This window comes from Mercenaria mercenaria, chromosome 3, assembly GCF_021730395.1.
Source record: "Mercenaria mercenaria strain notata chromosome 3, MADL_Memer_1, whole genome shotgun sequence".
Lineage (NCBI taxonomy): Eukaryota > Metazoa > Mollusca > Bivalvia > Venerida > Veneridae > Mercenaria > Mercenaria mercenaria.
In genome coordinates, this window is record NC_069363.1 from 13,361,530 (window position 1) to 13,382,633 (window position 21,104).

General features: G+C 35.9%; 2 protein-coding genes across 2 annotated transcripts in view; one reads left to right on the forward strand and one right to left on the reverse strand.

The window, feature by feature from the left end:
• The window catches only part of LOC123525401 (cAMP-specific 3',5'-cyclic phosphodiesterase 4C-like), an 831,602-nt gene that overhangs the window by 33,362 nt on the left and 777,136 nt on the right, over positions 1 to 21,104 (forward strand). The gene's annotated exons all lie outside the window — the stretch shown is intronic.
• Positions 14,527 to 20,267, reverse strand: LOC128555503 (eukaryotic translation initiation factor 3 subunit A-like). The gene is made up of 2 exons (XM_053537895.1): positions 19,775 to 20,267; positions 14,527 to 18,977 (listed from the first exon to the last, which is right to left on the reverse strand). Exon 2 carries the CDS (start codon positions 17,550 to 17,552, stop codon positions 15,153 to 15,155), a length of 2,400 nt encoding a protein of 799 aa, XP_053393870.1. The 5' UTR covers positions 17,553 to 18,977; positions 19,775 to 20,267; the 3' UTR covers positions 14,527 to 15,152.

Here is a 21,104-nt window from a genome sequence, read left to right on the forward strand (position 1 = left end):
TTATTTCTTAAAAAACAAGAAAATACATCATCATGACAGCAAAGACCTCAAACTTACTAGAAAATTTTCTAATAATAACATGTCTCTTGTCTGTTCAGCTTTTGTATCAATTTATATGGTCACATAAAGAGGGTATATTGACCTTTGCAGGATGCCTAATACAACCAGAGTACAGACAATATAGTGTTGTCTGCATATCATAACAGGCGCTGTTGCTGGACTATTTTCTGCTTGATGAAACTACATTAGCTACTTATACTGGAGTGGTTGGTATTCTGGATTGATGTAGAGTCAAATCAATATAATACTAAACAAAATAAATAACTTGTGCTATGTTTAAGCGGAGATATAGGTAAATATGAAAACAAGGGTTAAAACATTTTTATATGTATTGCAAGAGTAATTCAGTGTGAATTTGTGTGGAAAATTTTATCACTGTAATAGAAAACTAATGAAATGGTTGATTAAATGTGGTAGGGGTCGTACACCAAAATTGCACATTAAAATTCAGTATGGCCACCTTGATCATCGAGGACTGCCGGGCATCGTTGGCACATAGAACCGACAAGTGTGTTGATTTCGGCCAGTGGAATGTTTTTTCCACTCCTGAATTACAGCTTGTGTTAGTTCATTTGACATTTGATGGTGGAATAGGGCAAGGTCTTACACGCTGGTCCAAATTATCCCATGTGTCTTCGATGGGATTCAGATCTGACTTTTGGCAGGCCAGTCATTAATAAACGCAATGTTATGCTTCCTGAGGAAATTCACAGTATCTCTAGCTGTATGGTTTGTGGCATTATCCTGTTGAAACAGAGTAATGTTGTTTTGAAATAGTGGCATGACGTACCTCACAAGAATCTCATCTCGATAGCATTAGATATTCACAATCCCATTGATCATGACGAGAGGTGTGCGATAACCATACCAAGATGGAACCTCAACCCCCAAAAGGATCTCATTCAAGTACACAGCAGTCGGCATAATGTTCATTTCTTCTATGGTATACTGGAAGCTTGACATCACTTGGATCAATAGAAAATCTTGACTCGTAGGAGAAGAGAAAGCTATTCCATTGTTGCCTTAACCAGTGATTGTGTGTATGTGCCCAATTAACACAATTTACGTGGTGATGTCATGTCATAACACAGCCAACATAAGGATGACATCCATGTAGACCATCTTCATGCAGACGATTGGGTACAGTTTGGTCAGATATTTGGTTGTTATGTGTACAAGGGATGTTAGCAGTAGTGGCAGTGTCAGTTTGGAAATGATTGTGTAGGTGGGTGTTCATGATATAGCGGTCTTGCCCAGGCTTCATGACGTGCAAACGTGTCCACTAGGTGGTAAAAAACGCTTGCCCAGTTTCAAAACAATTTTACAGATACTTTCTGTGCATGACCCGCTACCAAAATTATTCAAGCAATCCGTGAAACTAAGGTGAGTGATATAGGGCCATCAAGGTCTTCTTGTTGTAAAAACGAGCCTAAATATGAGTAATTAATCCCCTGCCATGAGTGGTGGGGGTTATAGGAATGGTCTCTTTCGTGTCCATATCTCCTAAACCCCTTGAAGGATTGTCATGAAACTTGGGTCAAATGATCACCTCATCAAGACGATGTGCAGAACCCATGAGTCAGCCATGTCGGCTCAAGGTCAAAGGTTTTAGCCTTCCATTTTGTGTCCGCTCTGTATCTCCTAAACCCTTTGAAGGATTTTCATTCAAGACTTTGGTCAAATGATCACCTCATCAAGATGATGTGCAGAATTCATGAGTCAGTCATGTCAGTTAAAGGTCAAGGTCACAGCTCAAGGTCAAAGGTTTACCCTTTCACTATCCATAACAGTGGCGGGGGATTTAGCTGTCTTTCAGACTGCCTTGTTAGTCTAAAAATCTGAAAGAAGAGCTTGTTAACCCATAATTTTTATGGTTTCTTTATATAATTAAGCTACTTAAAGAAAATTTCAGTGCAGTTCCGGTGCAGTCTCTGCAAGCTTCCCATGGAAATTGTACGGCCAGGGTTGCAATTATTGCCTGCTCTCTTCTCCTGACCTGTCTCAACTGCAACTGCAGGTATGCTGCTCTAAGTGTTAGTGGTACTATCATTTCTGTAAAGAGACGAATAAAGAAAACATGCTAGAGATGGCCAATATGGGCACTATATCTATTGAAAATTGCATGTTGGCTGCACGATCAGCGCGCGGCTTCCTAATAATGGATTGTGCAATGCCACCTGCGACCTGTCTATGGGCTACGGGCTTAAGATTTTTCCAAATTTGTATAACTTTTCGCTAAACAAAATTGTAGAGGCTGTGGAGCCCATGAATTCATACAAAAACCACACTGCCACCTCCTGCCTCCACACGGAGGCCGTATGGAAAGGAGGATACGGGCAGTCTACGGACTCTGCAGATGCATCGCAGGCCAAATGTGATCTAGGCAAAAGATGTGCAATTTTATTTGCATTTTATTCAAAATCTTTTCTCAGAAATAAAAGGTCTTTTTTTTTTTGAAGTTTGGAATCTATATAATCATTCATATCAGTTATGTAAATATAAAAATGTAAAAAAAATAATCAGTTTGTCATGAAATTTAATAGATAGTTTGCTTCACTTCTTGGTTCTCATGTTTCAAATTGTCCAGAATCAAAGTTCATAGTTGGTGGTACTGTGGTTGATCATTGTCAGGTCATGGCTGGATTGAAATGGATGGTTTGACAACAGTTTGTTATTGTTACCACAGTTTAACCATGGGTGACAAGATTCATTTTTAGCAAGGGCTTTTTCACCATTAATAGTAAATTGTTTGTGTTTGAAAAGTTCAATCAGTTTTCCAGACCTTCTAGTAATCCTGTATTGCCATGTGCACCTAGATCATGACCTTAATATTCATTTTTTCGCTCAGATGTTACTGCTTCCTGTAAATGAGAAATTATCAAACTTTGCTTTGTATGTTTTGTTATTACATCATGAATATTTTATGTCTTAGACATGCAAAATCAATCATAATGTTCAGATAATGGGAAAAAATATGTATAGATTCATGTATCATAATATACAACGCTGTAGGCATAGGATCTGAATTTGTCAGCCGTGATTTATTCTTTGTGGCACCACAGGCCTTAATTACTCAATTAATAGATATTTCAAGTAGAATTAAACATTTGAGAGTAAGGAAAGTGCTTGACCTGCAAACTTCAGACTACAATTATTTTTAGAATGATCAGCTAACTCAGTCTGCTGCTAAGGGAGTGAAGTAAGAAAACTTAGATTTCACAGGCATTTTGTATTTACCTCCCTTACATATTGATACACTGCTGTAATGGTTTTGAATGTGTACCATGTTGAGCTCCTTTATTATACACCCGAAGGGACGTATTATATTATGACGCCGGTGTCCGTCTGTCCGTCCGTCCATTAGCAGTTTCGTGTCCGCTCTGTAACTCTTGAACCCCTTGGAAGGATTTCAAGGAGACGACGTGCAGAGCACTTGTTTCGGATGACTGCCTTCAAGGTCAAGGTCACACTTAGGGGTGAAAGGTCATATGAGTGTGTGTAACTCTTGAACTGCTTGAAGGATTTCAAAGAACTTGGCACAAATGTTCACCACACTGAGGCGACTTGCAGAGCGCTTGTTTCCGATGACTAGCTTCAAGGTCAAGGTCACTCTTAGGGGTCAAAGGTCATATATGACTTTGCTTTGTGTATATTGCTCTGCATTGCAGTGCTCTTGTTTTTATTTGGCAGATCCCTTTTTTGTTCTCTTACAATAATTTTTTTTGTATTACTTCCCTTTTTATACGCCCGTTTGTAAAAAACGGGACGTATTATGGGAACGCCCCTGGCGGGCGGAAGGGCGGGCAGGTGGCGTCCACAGTCTTTGTCCGGAGAATATCTTCTTCATGCATGGAGGGATTTTGATGAAACTTGGCACAGTTGTTCACCATCATGAGACGGAGTGTCATGCGCAAGAACCAGGTCCCTAGGTCTAAGGTCAAGGTCACACTTAGAGATCAAAGGTCAAATTCAAGAATGACTTTGTCCGGAGCATATCTGCTTCATGCATGGAGGGATTTTGATGAAACTTGACACAGTTGTTCACCATCATGAGACGGAGTGTCTTGCGCAAGAACCAGGTCCCTAGGTCTAAGGTCAAGGTCACACTTAGAGATCAAAGGTCAAATTCAAGAATGACTTTGTCTGGAGCATATCTTCTTCGTGCATGGAGGGATTTTGATGTAGTTTGGCACAATAGTTCACCATCATGAGACGGAGTGTCGTGCGCAAGAACCAGGTCCCTAGGTCTAAGGTCAAGGTCACACTTAGAGGTCAAATGATACAAGAATGAAAGCTTTGTTTGGAGCATTTCTTCTTCATGCATGGAGGGATTTTGATAAAACTTGGCACAAATGTTCACCACCACGAGATGGAGTGTCTTGCGCAAGAACCAGGTCCTTTGGTCTAAGGTCAAGGTCACACTTAAGCAATGGTCACATTTACGTTCACGCACGTAGTTGGTCGTAGTTCATTTTAAACGTAGTTTGTCGTAGTAATACTACGGTCAACTAGAATGAAGTACGCTCGAACTAGGTTTAAAAGATGAAATATGGAAAGTCTAAGTACGTTGAAGTACGTGTAAGTACGAACAACTACGTTCAACTACGAGTAAATCGGGTAGGGTTAACTAGGGTATCATTACATCTTACCACGAGTTACTACGTTACACTACGTATATACTATGATCGAAGTACGAACAACTACGACAAATTACGATCAACTACGTTGAGCTACGGAAAAGCGTTGTGGTTGCGCCTGCGCAGGACGGGAAAGCTACAGTCATTTTGCTCTAGGAAGTTGACGAGACAGCATCATTTAAGCTTCAGTATGCCGCCTAGGAAAAAACGATGTTATAAAACAGAATGGCCGAAAAAAACTGAATTTAAAAGTAAAATGCATAAAAATGCGCAATTTATACCACAGATTTGCTAACTAATGCAAAGAAAATATAATCTAAATGCAATATATAAAATGGATTTTTCCCGGTCTTCATGGTAAATGAACAGTTGATTGCTAGCGCGATTCATGTGCATGCATTGGCCTATCCTAATCTTTGTTCATTTCGCATGAATACCGAAAAAAATCTATTCAATTTTTTAAGTATTTATAATTAGCGATATTATCATACTAGAATTGAAATAATTTATATAACAGTAAAGTTTTTGTGTAATCGGCTCTCGTTTCATATCTTGTTTGTACTTGTCCTACGATCAAAAACGATACACACTACTGTTAAGTACGATCAAGTACGTTTAACTAAGATCAACAACGTTCAAACTACGGTCACAGTAGGGTCAAAACACCGTAGTTAATCGTAGTCAGATTTTGAACATGTCGAAAAATTATTTGCTTACTACGGACAAATCATAAGTTCGAACTACGATCATTACTACGTTTGACTACGATTATCTATGTGTAACTACGCTTAGTATGATCAACTACGATCAACTACGATCATTCCTTACTACGATTAACTACGTGTAGTGTGACCATGCCTTTAGAGGCCAAAGGTCAGATACAAGAATGACTTTGTCCGAAGTATTTCTTCTTCATGCATAGAGGGATTTTGATGAAACTTGACAAAATTGTACACCCTCATCAGACGAAGTGTCATGCACAGGTCCCTTCTTTAGAATTACTTCCCTTTGTTGTTACTGTAAATAGCTTATATTGCAACTTTTTCATTACTAGTCGTAGGGAAAAATTGAGACCACTTTTCTGTAGTACAACATGCATATTACATCCAATGTTGAGGTGTATTTTGACCTATCTCTACAGGGTAAGGATTTTTGTGTGGACTTAAAAATATCTTTGGATTTTTTCTTTTTTTCTTTTTTTTTTTTTTTTTTAATTAAGATCAACTTCCCTTAGTTGTTACTATAAATAACCTATACTGTAACTTTTTTCATAATTGACCGTAGGAAAAAACCAAGATCACTTTTCTATGGTACAACATAGATGTTACTTTCAAATTTTAGGTGTATTTTAAGGTATCTCTACTTGGTAAGGAGTTTTTTTGTGGACATAGAGAACAAAAGAATTACAATAATTACTAAACAACCACAAAGTTAAGATTCCATTTGCAATTTGCTGCTATTTGCTGCGACGGGCGTATATTGTGACATTCTTGCACTCCTGTTTGTTCCGATAAATAGCTTATTTGAAACTTTTTTATTATTGGCCATAGGGAAAAACCGAGACCACTTTTCCGTGGTAAAACATGGATGGTACGTCCAATTTTTAGATGTATTTTGACATAACTTTACCTGGTAAGAATTTTTTTTTTTAATTTTTTCTTTTTGTTGTTCCTGTCCTTTGGGCTTAAACAGTCAAGTTGTTTAACCCTTTCCCACATGGATACGTTTATCAGCGTATCTATCGATTACCGAACAGAAACGTATTGACCCGAGTCTATCGGTTCCCCGATAGAAACGTATTATACCGATTAACGGCCATTTGAACAGAATCGTTTTATCCCGTGTCTCATAATCAATCGCTTTATTTTCGTTCTTTTCCTAAAGAAACAACTTCCGGATGTTTACTAACTCAAAATATGGGATTTCGTCATCATTATTTACGTACAAGATCATGTGGTTACTATTTAAATTTATCGAGTACTTTGCAAAGAAAGACACCGGGGTTTTTTCCTACATGTGCACGACGCTACGTCATGGAAAATTACTGAGAAAACTGCTTGCAACTGGCCGGTTCGCGGGCTTTCCTCGTTCTAAAAATAACAACCATTTAACATCAAAGTATTTTTAAATGTGTTAGGTCATGAAGGTCACGCGTGATACATGCGAATTTCCCCTAAACAACAATTTGTGTATACGATGGCTTGGAATTTATGGCCTTACATAACGGGAAGTGTTAATCAAAACAGAAGGACCGCAGCTTTCAAATATTTTATGACACCCCAAGAGTTAATTGCTGCGGAAGTCACCTGTGATGTACCGACGTTTGATCATCAAAATATTACTTAATATTATCTTAAAATTTTTAATTTTTAGCACAAGAATACTGTAGTCGGTTACGAGTCTCGATCTCGGCGATCTTTTTGCACTTTCAGAAATTTTATGATCCGTTATTTTTGTAGTGTTATTTAGTTTGATGGTTGTTTTTTTATATAAATACTTACCGATTCCGATTCGGAAGATAAGTCTATTAACTATAAATCAAACTTTCAAACATCAAAATGAAATTGTATATGAATTTCAATGTGAAAGTAATCCAAAACAGAATTTTATGCCTAAAAATATATATTCCCGTACTTTAACACTTTATATCTTCGAAACTCAAAGAGAAACTACAATAAATTTTGTATCAACGGAAAGAGAATTTAAATTGCTACAAACTTTATATTGACAAAAATAATGTCAAACTTACAGAAAATATTAAAATAATGACATTTTTAACATAAGTGTGTGTAATCACAAAATAATGCTAACACCTCTGTTCAGATAAGACAGTCACCTTTATCAGCCATATACCGATTATTGATTATTGATTATCACTTATCAGTGTTATGTAAAAGAGGTTACTTTGGCTTCTGTTCTGTGTGGTAAAGGGTTAAATTTTGCTCCCATCCTCAAGTGTAACCCTTCGGGTGTATATTGCCCCGCTTGGCAGCGCTCTTGTTCAAAGAATAAGGAGGGCTATTATACAAATTCTGGCACTGGCATTGACCTCTTCATTGCATTCAGGATAAAGCTTTTTGGCAAGCTTCTCAATTTCAACTGCTGCCGCTATTTTCATAGAAAATCACATAAGGGGGTGGGGCTGATATTTCTTAGTTTAGGTTACATTGAAGGTCAAGGTCACTTGAGGTAAATATTGTAATAGTTCTTGTTTAAGTTTTGTGACAAGCTTCTGAATTTCACAGTATCTTGTTAACTACTGCCTACTTTATTATCAAGTGCGGGAGGTTGTGGGTTTGATCCCCGGCCACGTCATACCAAAGACGTAAAAAATGGTACTATAGCTTCCTCACTTGGCGCTGAGCATTAAGAGGATAGTGCTAGGACTGGTCAGTCCGGTGTCAGTGTAATGTGACTGGGTGGGGTATCATGCCACCTGTCTACGGCGTGATATTCCAGTGAGGCAGCACTATAAAGTTGGGCATTGTGCTCACTGCTACAAGTAGACACCGTCTTTTATATGACTGAAAAATTGTTGAAAAAGACGTTAAACCTGAACACACACACACTTTATTATCAAGCTTCATGTAAGGGTTGATCTTGGTAAGGGGCAGACATCTTGTAGTACAGGAACAGGCATCTTTAAGATCCAGGTCAGTTGGGTCAAGTATTGTAGTAATACTGATTAAAGTTTAAAGGCAAGCTTCTCACTAAAGTAATGACCCTATATTCATCAAACCTCACTCAAGGTTTGATCTAAGTAAAGGGCTGAGACAGCTTTTGGCTTAGTTCAAGTATAATATAAGTTCAGTTGTATCTCAATGTTTTAACTCCTTCCCAAACTTCTTTTACCCTCCTCACGTTTTACACCCACTCCCCCCTTAATTTTATGCCTGCATGCTGAGAGGTAATCTGACCATCCCTCCTATGGTTTTTGCTCACGAACTGAGGAACACTTTCGCACAGTAACTGAGGAACTCTTTGGCATAGGGACCTCAAAGCTGGTAGGCAGATACATTCAGACCGGCAGATGACACCTATTAGTTTCGAAATTTGTTGCCAAAAAAGTCAAGGTCACAGTGACCTTGAGCTGAAAACCAGTTGCAGATCAGTAACAAGAACAACATTTCGGCCTACATTCGTCAAACATCATAGAATTATTGCCTGTTGTAAGAAAATGACCCGTATTGTTTTGGGGGTAAGTAGTTAAAGGTCAAGGTCAGGGAGACCTTGAATTGAAAAGCAGTTTCTAATCAAAAACTAAAGAAAGCTTTGGTGTACATTCTTCAAATTTTACAGGCTGATTACCTGCTTTCAATAGATGACCCCTAGTGTTTAGGTGGTCAGTAGGTCAATGGTCAAAGTCAAGGTGACTGTGAGCTGAAAATTGGTTTCCGATAGACAGCTGAAGAATGCCTTGGCCAACACTCTTCAAACTACATAGGATGACTGCTTGTGGTCAGTAGATTATCCCTGTTGTTTTGAGTCAGTAGGTCAGGGTTGCAGTGACCTTGGGCTGTAAATTGGTTTCCTATCAATAACTGAAGAATGATTTGGGCTATACATTTGTCAAACTTCATAGGATGGTTGCCTGTTGTCAGTAGATAACAATATACTTGATAAAAAGAATTATACTTGGGTTTACAAATAGCAGTTTACAGGTATTGCAGTGTCACTGTTTCCTTTATTCAGAACTTTTATTAGCAAGACATTTCATTTTCTAAGTAAAGTTAAATCATGATATCTCTTGACATATGATGAAATCATTTAATTTTGTGGGCATGAAATTTGGTGGTTTTTGCCAAAATGGCTATATATTTCATGGGGACATATGTTTGTGAATTTCAAATTTTAAGTATGAAATGAAGGGGAGATGGAAATCTGTTGATTGAATCAACCACAAAATCCATACAAGTTAGTCTCCCCCCAAATATTAAAAATTTGACAGTATTGCTTAAACGACCATGATTTTTTGCAGGATAGTGATGTTAATGTATATACTGATTAGTCCACCAAATCCATATAAGGATTTTCATACGCCCGAAGGGACATATTATGTTATACCCCTGGTGTCCTTTCGTTCATCTGTCTGTCTGTTAGCAATTTCGTTTCCGCTCTGTAACTCTTGAACCCCTTGAGGAATTTCAAAGAAACTTGACACAAGTGTTCACCACATCAGAACGACGTGCAGAGCACATGTTCTGGATGGCTCAGTTCAAGGTCAAGGTCACACTTAGGTGTCAAAGGTCATATCAGTGTGTTTCGTGCCCGCTCTGTAACTCTTGACCCCCTTGAAGGATTTCAAAGAAACTTGACACAAATGTTCACAACATTGAGACGATGTGCAGAGAGCAGGTTCAGGATGGCTAGCTGCAAGGTCAAGGTCACACTTAGGGGTCAAAGGTCATACCTTCGGGCATATATTGCTCCACATTGCGGTGCTCTCGTTCATTTATTTTGCCAAATCCAGATATAAACTAAGGTCTTAGAGGGAGGTAGTAGGATCTGATATCTTCAAAACTTCCAGTTTTATGGCCAAAAATGAGTTCTTCCCTGTCAGGAAAAAACACAATTTGAAAAGAAAAAAGTCATAATTTTATGAGAATTAATTTGCAGAATGGTGAGCTATTCCTCTGTAACTTGATTTATTCCCAAACTTGCATGAAACTTTAAGACAAAAATTAAGGTGGGTGTGGGGGGGGAATTTTCAGTGAAATTGGTTGCCATAGCAAACCAGCAAAACTTTTCTGCCTAAACTGACTTTTCATTATATTAAATACAATCACTGTGTCTTTCAAAATGTTAAAATAGATTCAATAAAAGGTTCTAGTACATTCAGTAATATTCAAACCTTTGACAAATGTGAATGAAAGTAATTATTAGAAATTAATGTATTTTATGTTCATAACGTAAAATGTGGCAGCCACATTTTAAACAAATGGATTATAAACCTTTAATGGTTAAGACAATGTAATTAAGTAAAAAGTAAACTATCTGAAGTCCCTCTTTGTTAATGCTACCAATTTATTGATGATATTTACAAACTTCACTTAAATTAGATTGATAATCAAATAGAAAGAAAGCATTAGGGATCACGTTAAACCTTTTTAAGTTTTATTTGATTAAGTATGAACAAATAATACATAGAAAACCTGTTGTTTTAGCATCCAAAGCAAATTTGATTATGGTTATTCGTCTATTGTCATCCATTTCCATTCCATCATCCAAGACAAAATCCATTTTCCTTTAATGAGGATCTAATTTACAGGCAGCCAAACTGACTTATCTCAGATAGCCATGCTGAATTTGTCTGCTGATAAATCATATTTTCTTTTTTTTTATTGTTTTAGCAGGATTTGGTTTTGTCTTGTCTCAAGCCATTACAGAAGGTCATTGATTCCCAGTTCCGAGTTCTGTTGTCAAGAAAGCTGTGTTTTGAGAAAAGACAGTAGATTCAGAAAGTGTCCTTTAAGTTTACCCCTGTGAAAGAGGTTCATGAACTTCATGAATTATCAAAAAAAAAAAAAGTTCATGAACTACAAGGAAAAGTTCACGAACTTAAATTCATGAAGTCTCAAGTTCAAGAATATTGCTTTCATTTCATGAACTTATAAATGTAGTTCATGAACATTTCAGAAAATCCATTAAATGATTTAAGAAATTCATGAACTTGAAAATGAAATTTAGGTAATGATTGAAATTGTGATTCAGGAACTACAGGGTTATGACCCTGTAAAAATGTTCTAGAAATAGTATTAAGTTCTTGAACATTCAAGAACTTCTTAAGAACATAGAGAACTGTTCTTGAACCAACATAACAGTTCTTAGACTGTGATTCTAGAACAATGATAGCTCTTGAACATTGGTTCAAAAACTGCAAAATTTCAAGAACTTATAGAACTTTACCAGTTCCTGAACAGTTACTGTTGGTCTAGACTAAGACTAAGAACCAAAATTGCTCATGAACACAGGTTCATTAAAAGTACTAAAATCCAAAACCTTTTTCTAGTTCAGTGTAACTAGATCTTGAACCCAATTGTGAGTTTCTGAACTGTTCATTCATTAAAAATAAAACTTAGGTTTATTACCTTTTACAATAAATGAATAAGTTCATGAACTTTTCATGAATGTTCATGAACATTAAATTCATAATGTCACATGATCAGTTTCCATTATTTTGTTGCATGCTGGGAAATTTTTTGCACATGTGATTCAGCAATTTTTGAGAAGTTTATGCAGCAAATAAGAAGGAAATAATTATCATACTACAGATAGGAAATGTTTAAAAGGAACATGAGTATACTGAAAATCAAATAAGTAATTATGGTGTTGTCATAAATCATTCATTTAAAAAATAAAAAAAATCGTTTTAGAATGTCACAAGTTTTCACTACCCTGAAGCAAAGCTAGTACATGTATCTGAATTTCAATCTTGACATTAAAGTAAATTATACATTGTTTAACTTAATGTTTTGTATTTTATACAGCAATTGTTTACTTCTTATTATGCTCCCAATCCCACTCTAGTTTACTGTTTTACTCAACATGTCATTTGTCGAGGGTGGAAAATGTCATCGTCACAGTGACTCAGCAGAGACTAAAAAACAGTCTCTGTGACAGGAAAGGCCGTACCGGCGACAGTAACCATCAAAACAAATCAACACCCTTTACAATATTTACAAATTTATTTATATAAGATGATTATTAACAATGAATAGATATGAAAAGAAAAAAAACTGATTATAAGAAAGAAAAAAAAAGAAAGTTCAGTATCTCTAGATACAAAAGTTCTTATAGTCCATTCTAATCTGACGTGACACAGTTCTTTAATTCAATTGTGAACTTTAAGTAGCACAAACAAAACGTAGCTTCTAAATTCAAAATACAGTCCCTTTAAACCGTGAATACGTTGATTCCGTGTTGGCTCCCTATGGTGGTAGGTGATTGCATCCCTGAGCTGACTTCAGAGGATAACAAAAATCATCGTCTTTGCGGTTTACGGCACAACCATGGGACGAAAGCTCTGCGCTGGGAATATCACATCCAGGCGAGTGAAGACAAGTGAACCTCGGGCATTGTACTTCCGGGTTATGACATCACCAGGTAAAATCGTCTGGCGGAAGAAGCTAAAATATATAACATATGGTAAGCACCATAGCAAAACAAAAAGTCAGGGCATAAAACTGCTCCTTTGGGTACACCATACCTCCGTAGGCTCCCATAAATAATACGTGCTACTTATACAAAATATATGTGCTACTAAGTTCAAACGTCACATGATTAAACTACGTCACTTATTACTTCCATTATTACCAAAATTAATTACTTACTTAAAAGACTAAAGTTAAAGTATGTAAAAGATATGAAAAGTATATGATGAAACATTATAGATACGGATATGATAAACTGCAGCTATTATTTACAACTACAAATTAACAAAATTCAATGTAAATCAAACGTTATATGAGAGTTGGCATCCATATAATATCTAATGCCATACACTACAACGGACATTAATTAGATGTGCTATAGACTGGCACACAATTACAAATTACAATAATATATTACAAACATGGCACTAGACTTGCCATATAAATTTATACATAACAATACAATGCAGTAATGGCGTTCCATAATAACGAAATGTTTGACATAAGTTTTTGAAACAAAGTACTTTATAAATATCATGTTACAAATTTCAGTACAAATCATTTATATAAATGAAACATTTTAGATTCCTCTTTCGAAATAATTTACAAAAGTCTGAAAAATTTAATAAATCATCCTGACATACGAAACTAGCCAAAATCATATGCCGAAAAGTAAATGTTACAGAATTCTGTAGAATGCACAAAAATTTTACCAAATAAAAATCGTAATGCAAAAATCATACAAAAATCTAACAAATAAATTTTCTTACCTCGATCGAGCATAAATTTCTAGCAAGAAAATAATTCAGACATAGATTCGTCTATAAAGTCGGAAGGTGGTGTGCGCAAGGCATATCTAGTCCAGTCTATTTGAAGGATAATGTCCCGCCAAATACTAAATTTCATAGGATTCACGGCTAAGCCGTGGACTCCGACTATTGTCATTTTCACGGGATTCACGATATAGCCGGGGAATCTAACTACTTTGGCGCGAATTTAAATTGACAATTTGAGGCCCATTATAGTGGTTTTGGGGATAAAAACATAAATTACTGAAGTTTATAAAATATCAACTTTCTTATTACTGAACAGAATTTAATGAAATTTACATGGAAATTTAAGTTATGAAATACAGAAAAACATGAGAGGTATTCTATGCGTGAAATCTGACATTTACCTCAATTACTCAAAAATTTACAAAAAGATGATGCAATATCTGCATTTACAATACAGATAAAATAAGGCCCGTATGTCAATTTGTGACACACGTCCCCCCTTAAAAAGAAAATTTATAATTTTCTTAAATGAAAACAAATTGGCATACTGCACATAGCAAACACAACAAAAAAAAAAACACGCTGTCACTATCTGTACACCATATAATATAGCCACCTGTCTACACTCTACTTAAATAATCTGCACCTACATTTTCTCTACCAGGAATTGCTCTAATACTGATCCTATATGGCTGCAATGCCAATGCCCATCTCATCAGCCTGGAATTGCTAAGTTTCGCTTTATTCAAATAAGTGAGCGGCTGATGATCTGTCTCTAATACAAAGTCTTTACCGAACAAATACCGGTGAAACTTAGCTACTGCCCATACTATCGCTAAACACTCCTTCTCTATCACTGAGTACTTTTGCTCCCTAGGTAGCAATTTTCTACTAGCATACAGGTAATTTCTCTCCATCACTTTCCTGAAGTAATACTGAGCCTAAACCTAAATCTGAAGCATCTACTCTCAATATAAAAGTCTGATCTAAATCTGGCAACTTCAAAATAGGCGGACCCATTAAGCTAGCCTTCAAAGTCTGGAAAGCCTTTTCTTGACTTTCACCCCACTCTACAAGATTTGGCTGACCCTTTTTCGTCAAATCTGTGAGCGGAACTGCAATGGCGCCGAAATTTGAGATAAACTTAAAAAATATCAATAAAAATACACATACAAAATAAATATCTGTCAATACATTTGAGAAATTGTCTAACAAATCTACTACTTCCTGTTTACATGCTACTGGTAACTCTGGATTTACCTCTACATCTTTGTACGTTTCTGTACCCTGCTTTATAGGACACAAAACTATATCCTTTTCTACTCTACTCGAAAACTCATCACTACTTTCATTCGGATCTAATCTGTCATAATCTCTCTGATCCTCCTCTACAATAGCTGCTCCAACCTTACTTAAAATACCCTTATCTGGTATAGACTTACTTCTGTCTGACGTAAACTGCGATCCACAATCGGTAAGCATTTCCTCTGGCACTCCTAATCTACTATACATATCTACCAATGCCTGTGCTACTCTCTCAGTTTCAATACTAGGTAGTGTATAGCTTCTGGATATCTAGTAGCATAATCTACCATAGTCAAAATGTACCTGTTTTTCCTATCAGTCATAGGTTCGATCGGACCAACGATATCGACGGCAACTCTCTTAAACGGAGTATCAATCAAAGGCATTTTTCCTAACGGAACTTTACTTACTCTACCCTTAGCTATAGTACGTTGACAAATACTACATGACTGACAGTACCTCCTAACCTCTGCCATTACTCCTGGCCAGTAAAATTCGCCTAATACCCTATCACTAGTTTTCCTTATACCTAAATGGCCTGACAGTAACGAATCATGTGCAACTTTCATCACAGTTTCTCTAAGACATTTAGGTACAATCAACTGTCTACTTTTGTCTAAATTCTGGGCGGTATACTCTCTATATAACAATCTATTCCTTATCTCAAACCTAACTGAACCTTTACCTCTACACTGCTTAATCGTACCTTCCTCAGCCTTCTTTCTACACAAATCTAACGTGCTATCTTTCTGTTGCTTTTCTAAGAATTCCTCTCTAGATATATCTAAAATCTGAGACGGAACTTTAAGCTTTACCTGCTTCTTAACTTTGGCTTGCGCCCTAGTTTCTACTGCTGACGCTAAACTACTAAACTGAGGTTCTACAGCTCCCTCTACGTTACCAATTATAACATCATTGGTAGGATTATCTACAACCAACGCCTCTACTGTACCCTTGAAATACGGACAATCAATATCTATTCTAGCTACATCTAGCCTATGTTCACTCCCATCTATGTACTTACATCTACGGGTTTTCTCTAAAAACTGACTTGCTTCTACTAAGTTCCGTTTCACTATCACACATGTACAGCCTGTATCTCGCATAGCGATTACATCCCTACCATTACAAGTACCGGGTTTTGTAGGACATGTACTTACACTAAGCATACCTAACTCCTCAACATCACTTAGTTCTATAATACTATTTCCACTCTCTGACCTACTTGACTTACTCCTATCTCTATCTCTATTTCTTCCTCTACCTCTACTCCTAGATCGGTCACGGCCTCTACCTCTATTTCTACTTTCCTTACTATTTCTATTCTCCCCTTTACTACTTTCCTGTTCCTGCTCTACCTCTAACTCTGCTGCTGCATTGGCACTATTACCGCCGTACTTTCCACTCCTACAGTAATATGAGCTATGCCCTATTCGACCACACTTATTACACTTCAGTACACCAAAGGGTTGAAAACCTCTACCTCTATTAGCAACATTGCTACTACCTCTATTACTAGTGCCTACATTACGACTACTAGGATACTGTCTCTGAGGTATTTCATATGGTTTATAGCTCCGGTCCTTATTGGTTCGATTCACGACATACTTGGGACCTCCTCGAGTCTTTGCAAACAAATCTGCATCTTCTGCTACATCCTTAGCTTTAACTAACCTCTTACTACTCAAATTCTGGTATAGTTCTCTATTACATACATCTAAAAATTGGTCCCTAAGAATAAAATCTAACAATCCTTCGTACGTTTTATCTACCTTACTCAGTCTAAGCCAACCATCTAAATATCTACTTATTCTGGCTAGAAACATCACAAAGGTCTCATTATCCCGAGGCCTCTCAGTTCTAAACTTTTTCTTATAGCCATCGTCAGTGAGTTCGAACTGACGCAGCAAAGCGGCTTTCAGTTTATCATAATCCTTCCTATCTTCCAACGGAAGCCTATCAAAAACCTCTCTTGCCGTACCCTTTAGAAGGAACGGTAAGTTAAGTGACCATATCTCTTTATCCCAATCCTGCGCAACAGCGTACGTTTCGTACACATTCAAGTACGCATCCATGGAATCAATTTTCTCATCAAAGGGAGACATCTTAACCTTTACCTTTTTCTTACTCATCTTTTCTAAGTCTGTCTTAAACTTATGCTCTGTTTCTAATCTCCTACTTTCTGCTTCCTCCTTCTCTGTTTCTAACTTCCTAGCTAACATTAACTTCTCCTTTTCCATTTCTAACTTATCCTGTTCTAACTTACGTCCGTATTCTAACTTATCTAATTCTAACTTACGTTCATACTCTATCTTTTCCTTCTGCAACCTAGCTTCTAACTCTAATCTTTCCCTATCTGCTTCTAATCTATTCTTTTCTGCTTCTACTCTTAATCTCTCTGCTTCTAAACTACTTTGTTTTTCATATTCTATCTTTTCTTTCTGCAATCTAGCTTCTAACTCTAACCTTTCCTTCTCTGCTTCTACTCTATCTTTCTCTGCCTCTAATCTACTATGTCTTTCCTCACGTTCCCTGGCCTGCTCTTCCTTAACAAAGTTACGTAACTCCTCTCCTTCATAACCTAACTCCTTTCCTACCTTCGTTAACTCTACTACACTAGTCATGATTACACTACGTTAACACTATATAACACTACAGTACAACAGCTACTATAACAACCTGAGACACTAAATAAACAATCGTGAGGGAATACTAGACTACACTAGTTTACACTAAAGCTATACAGTTACCACTGAAGCCAAAAACAAAGTACTATACACTACGTATATACTACACAAAACGTCCTCACTAAAATAATAATACACTAAGTTGCGCAACAGTACTATGTGTCAATCAAGGTTGCATAGGCAACAAGCAACAAAGTACAGTGACAGTAGGCTGCAACAATACCCTAGCCTTATCAAATATCAATCAACTGTAACTGGTGTTAACACTTTAGTGTAACAAATAAACAAAAATAAATCAAAGTGTTTTATCCTAAGATAAAGTATAGGTATAACACAACTGTGTAGCACTAAAACTTAAAAGTAGGTAAAAGTATATGCAAGTAAACAATCTTGCTAACACACACAAAGTAAAATACTGTATCTAGTATGTGTACAGTACACTAATACATATTAGGATCACTGGGAGAAGTAGGGCGACGCACAAGTAAAAGTGAGTAGGATAACTCTCCTTGTCAAGGGCGGTCACTCTCAGCACAGATATATGGTGGCTTAATCATAGAGTGACACAAAATAAACCCAAAAGAAAAATAAAAGGAACGAACTCACCCCAGAATCCAAGTGTCGTAAACAACTGTCTATCAGTCTGTGACCACTAAAGCTGGTTAGCTGAAGCTATGGATCTGTCTTGTCTTGTCTGAGGTAAGACGTCACTCTGAAAAATGAATAAAACTATTATATGTGTACCAATAGAACAAAACAAGAGGAATCTTTACAAATTATTGCTGCAGTTAAATGGGTGTTAATAATGTTCGAATAGCTACTGTGTCTGGTCGACCAATCCCACTTCTGACACCATTGTGACAGGAAAGGCCGTACCGGCGACAGTAACCATCAAAACAAATCAACACCCTTTACAATATTTACAAATTTATTTACATAAGATGATTATTAACAATGAATAGATATGAAAAGAAAAAAAACTGATTATAAGAAAGAAAAAAAAAGAAAGTTCAGTATCTCTAGATACAAAAGTTCTTATAGTCCATTCTAATCTGACGTGACACAGTTCTTTAATTCAATTGTGAACTTTAAGTAGCACAAACAAAACATATCTCAAAATCCAGTCCCTTTAAACCGTGAATACGTTGATTCCGTGTTGGCTCCCTATGGTGGTAGGTGATTGCATCCCTGAGCTGACTTCAGAGGATAACAAAAATCATCGTCTTTGCGGTTTACGGCACAACCATGGGACGAAAGCTCTGCGCTGGGAATATCACATCCAGGCGAGTGAAGACAAGTGAACCTCGGGCATTGTACTTCCGGGTTATGACATCACCAGGTAAAATCGTCTGGCGGAAGAAGCTAAAATATATAACATATGGTAAGCACCATAGCAAAACAAAAAATCAGGGCATAAAAACTGCTCCTTTGGGTACACCATCCTCCGTAGGCTCCCATAAATAATACGTGCTACTTATACAAAATATATGTGCTACTAAGTTCAAACGTCACATGATTAAACTACGTCACTTATTACTTCCATTATTACCAAAATTAATTACTTACTTAAAAGACTAAAGTTAAAGTATGAAAAAGATATGAAAAGTATATGATGAAACATTATAGATACGGATATGATAAACTGCAGCTATTATTTACAACTACAAATTAACAAAATTCAAAGTAAATCAAACGTTATATGAGAGTTGGCATCCATATAATATCTAATGCCATACACTACAACGGACATTAATTAGATGTGCTATAGACTGGCACACAATTACAAATTACAATAATAAATTACAAACATGGCACTAGACTTGCCATATAAATTTATACATAACAATACAATGCAGTAATGGCGTTCCATAATAACGAAATGTTTGACATAAGTTTTTGAAACAAAGTACTTATAAATATCATGTTACAAATTTCAGTACAAATTTTACATCTTATATAAATGAAACATTTTAGATTCCTCTTTTCGAAATAATTACAAAAGTCTGAAAAATTTAATAAATCATCCTGACATACCGAAACTAGCCAAAATCATATGCCGAAAAGTAAATGTTACAGAATTCTGTAGAATGCACAAAAATTTACCAAATAAAAATCGTAATGCAAAAATCATACAAAAATCTAACAAATAAATTTCTTACCTCGATCGAGCATAAATTTCTAGCAAGAAAATAATTCAGACATAGATTCGTCTATAAAGTCGGAAGGTGGTGTGCGCAAGGCATATCTAGTCCAGTCTATTTAAAGGATAATGTCCCGCCAAATACTAAATTTCATAGGATTCACGGCTAAGCCGTGGACTCCGACTATTGTCATTTTCACGGGATTCACGATATAGCCGGGGAATCTAACTACTTTGGCGCGAATTTAAATTGACAATTTGAGGCCCATTATAGTGGTTTTGGGGATAAAAACATAAATTACTGAAGTTTATAAAATATCAACTTTCTTATTACTGAACAGAATTTAATGAAATTTACATGGAAATTTAAGTTATGAAATACAGAAAAACATGAGAGGTATTTCATGCGTGAAATCTGACATTTACCTCAATAACTCAAAAATTTACAAAAAGATGATGCAATACCTGAATTTACAATACAGATAAAATAAGGCCCGTATGTCAATTTGTGACAGTCTCTGGTCAGGCTAACTGAACAACGCTTTGACCTACAGGATTTTTTCTTGTATCAAGCTCTACCAAAATTGTTAAAAGAATTCCATTACATGCAGATCATTCAGGTTTCATAGTGCTACACTCCTACAAGGTTTCCTTGACTAGTTCATGAATTTGTTCATGAACTTTTCTTCTTTTTTTTTTTTTTTTTTTTTTTTTTTACAAAAATAGTTCATGAATAAATATTCATGAAAATTAAAATTTATGTTTGATGAATTTCAATATTCATGAATTAAAATTCATGTATGATTTTTAATTCATGAACAATGAATATCAAGTTAATGAATAAAAATTAATGAAAACCAAAATTTACATTTCATGAATTTCAATGTTCATGACTTTGTTCATGAATAAATATTCATGAGAATCAAAATTTATGTTTCATGAATTTCAATATTCATGAACTTGTTCATGAATTAAAATTAATGAATAAATATTCATGAGAATCAAAATTTATGTTTCATGAATTTCAATATTCATGAACTTGTTCATGAATTAAAATTAATGAATAAACATTCATGAGAATCAAAATTTATGTTTCATTAATTTCAATATTCATGAATTTGATCATGAATTAAAATTCATGAAACTCAAAATTTATATTTCATAAATTTCAATATTAACTTGTTCATGTATTATTTTAAATTCATGAAACATAAATTTTGACACTCATGAATATTTATTCATGAACTATTTCATGAATTTGTTCATGAATAAATTCATGAAGTTCATGAACCTTTTTCACAGGGGTAGTTCAAATCCATGAGTTGAGTGCTTGACACTTATCATTAGAA

Excerpts from the sequence above, each read along its gene's own strand:
- LOC128555503 (XM_053537895.1), bottom strand. The coding sequence starts at position 17,552 with ATGACTAGTGTAGTAGAGTTAACGAAGGTAGGAAAGGAGTTAGGTTAT.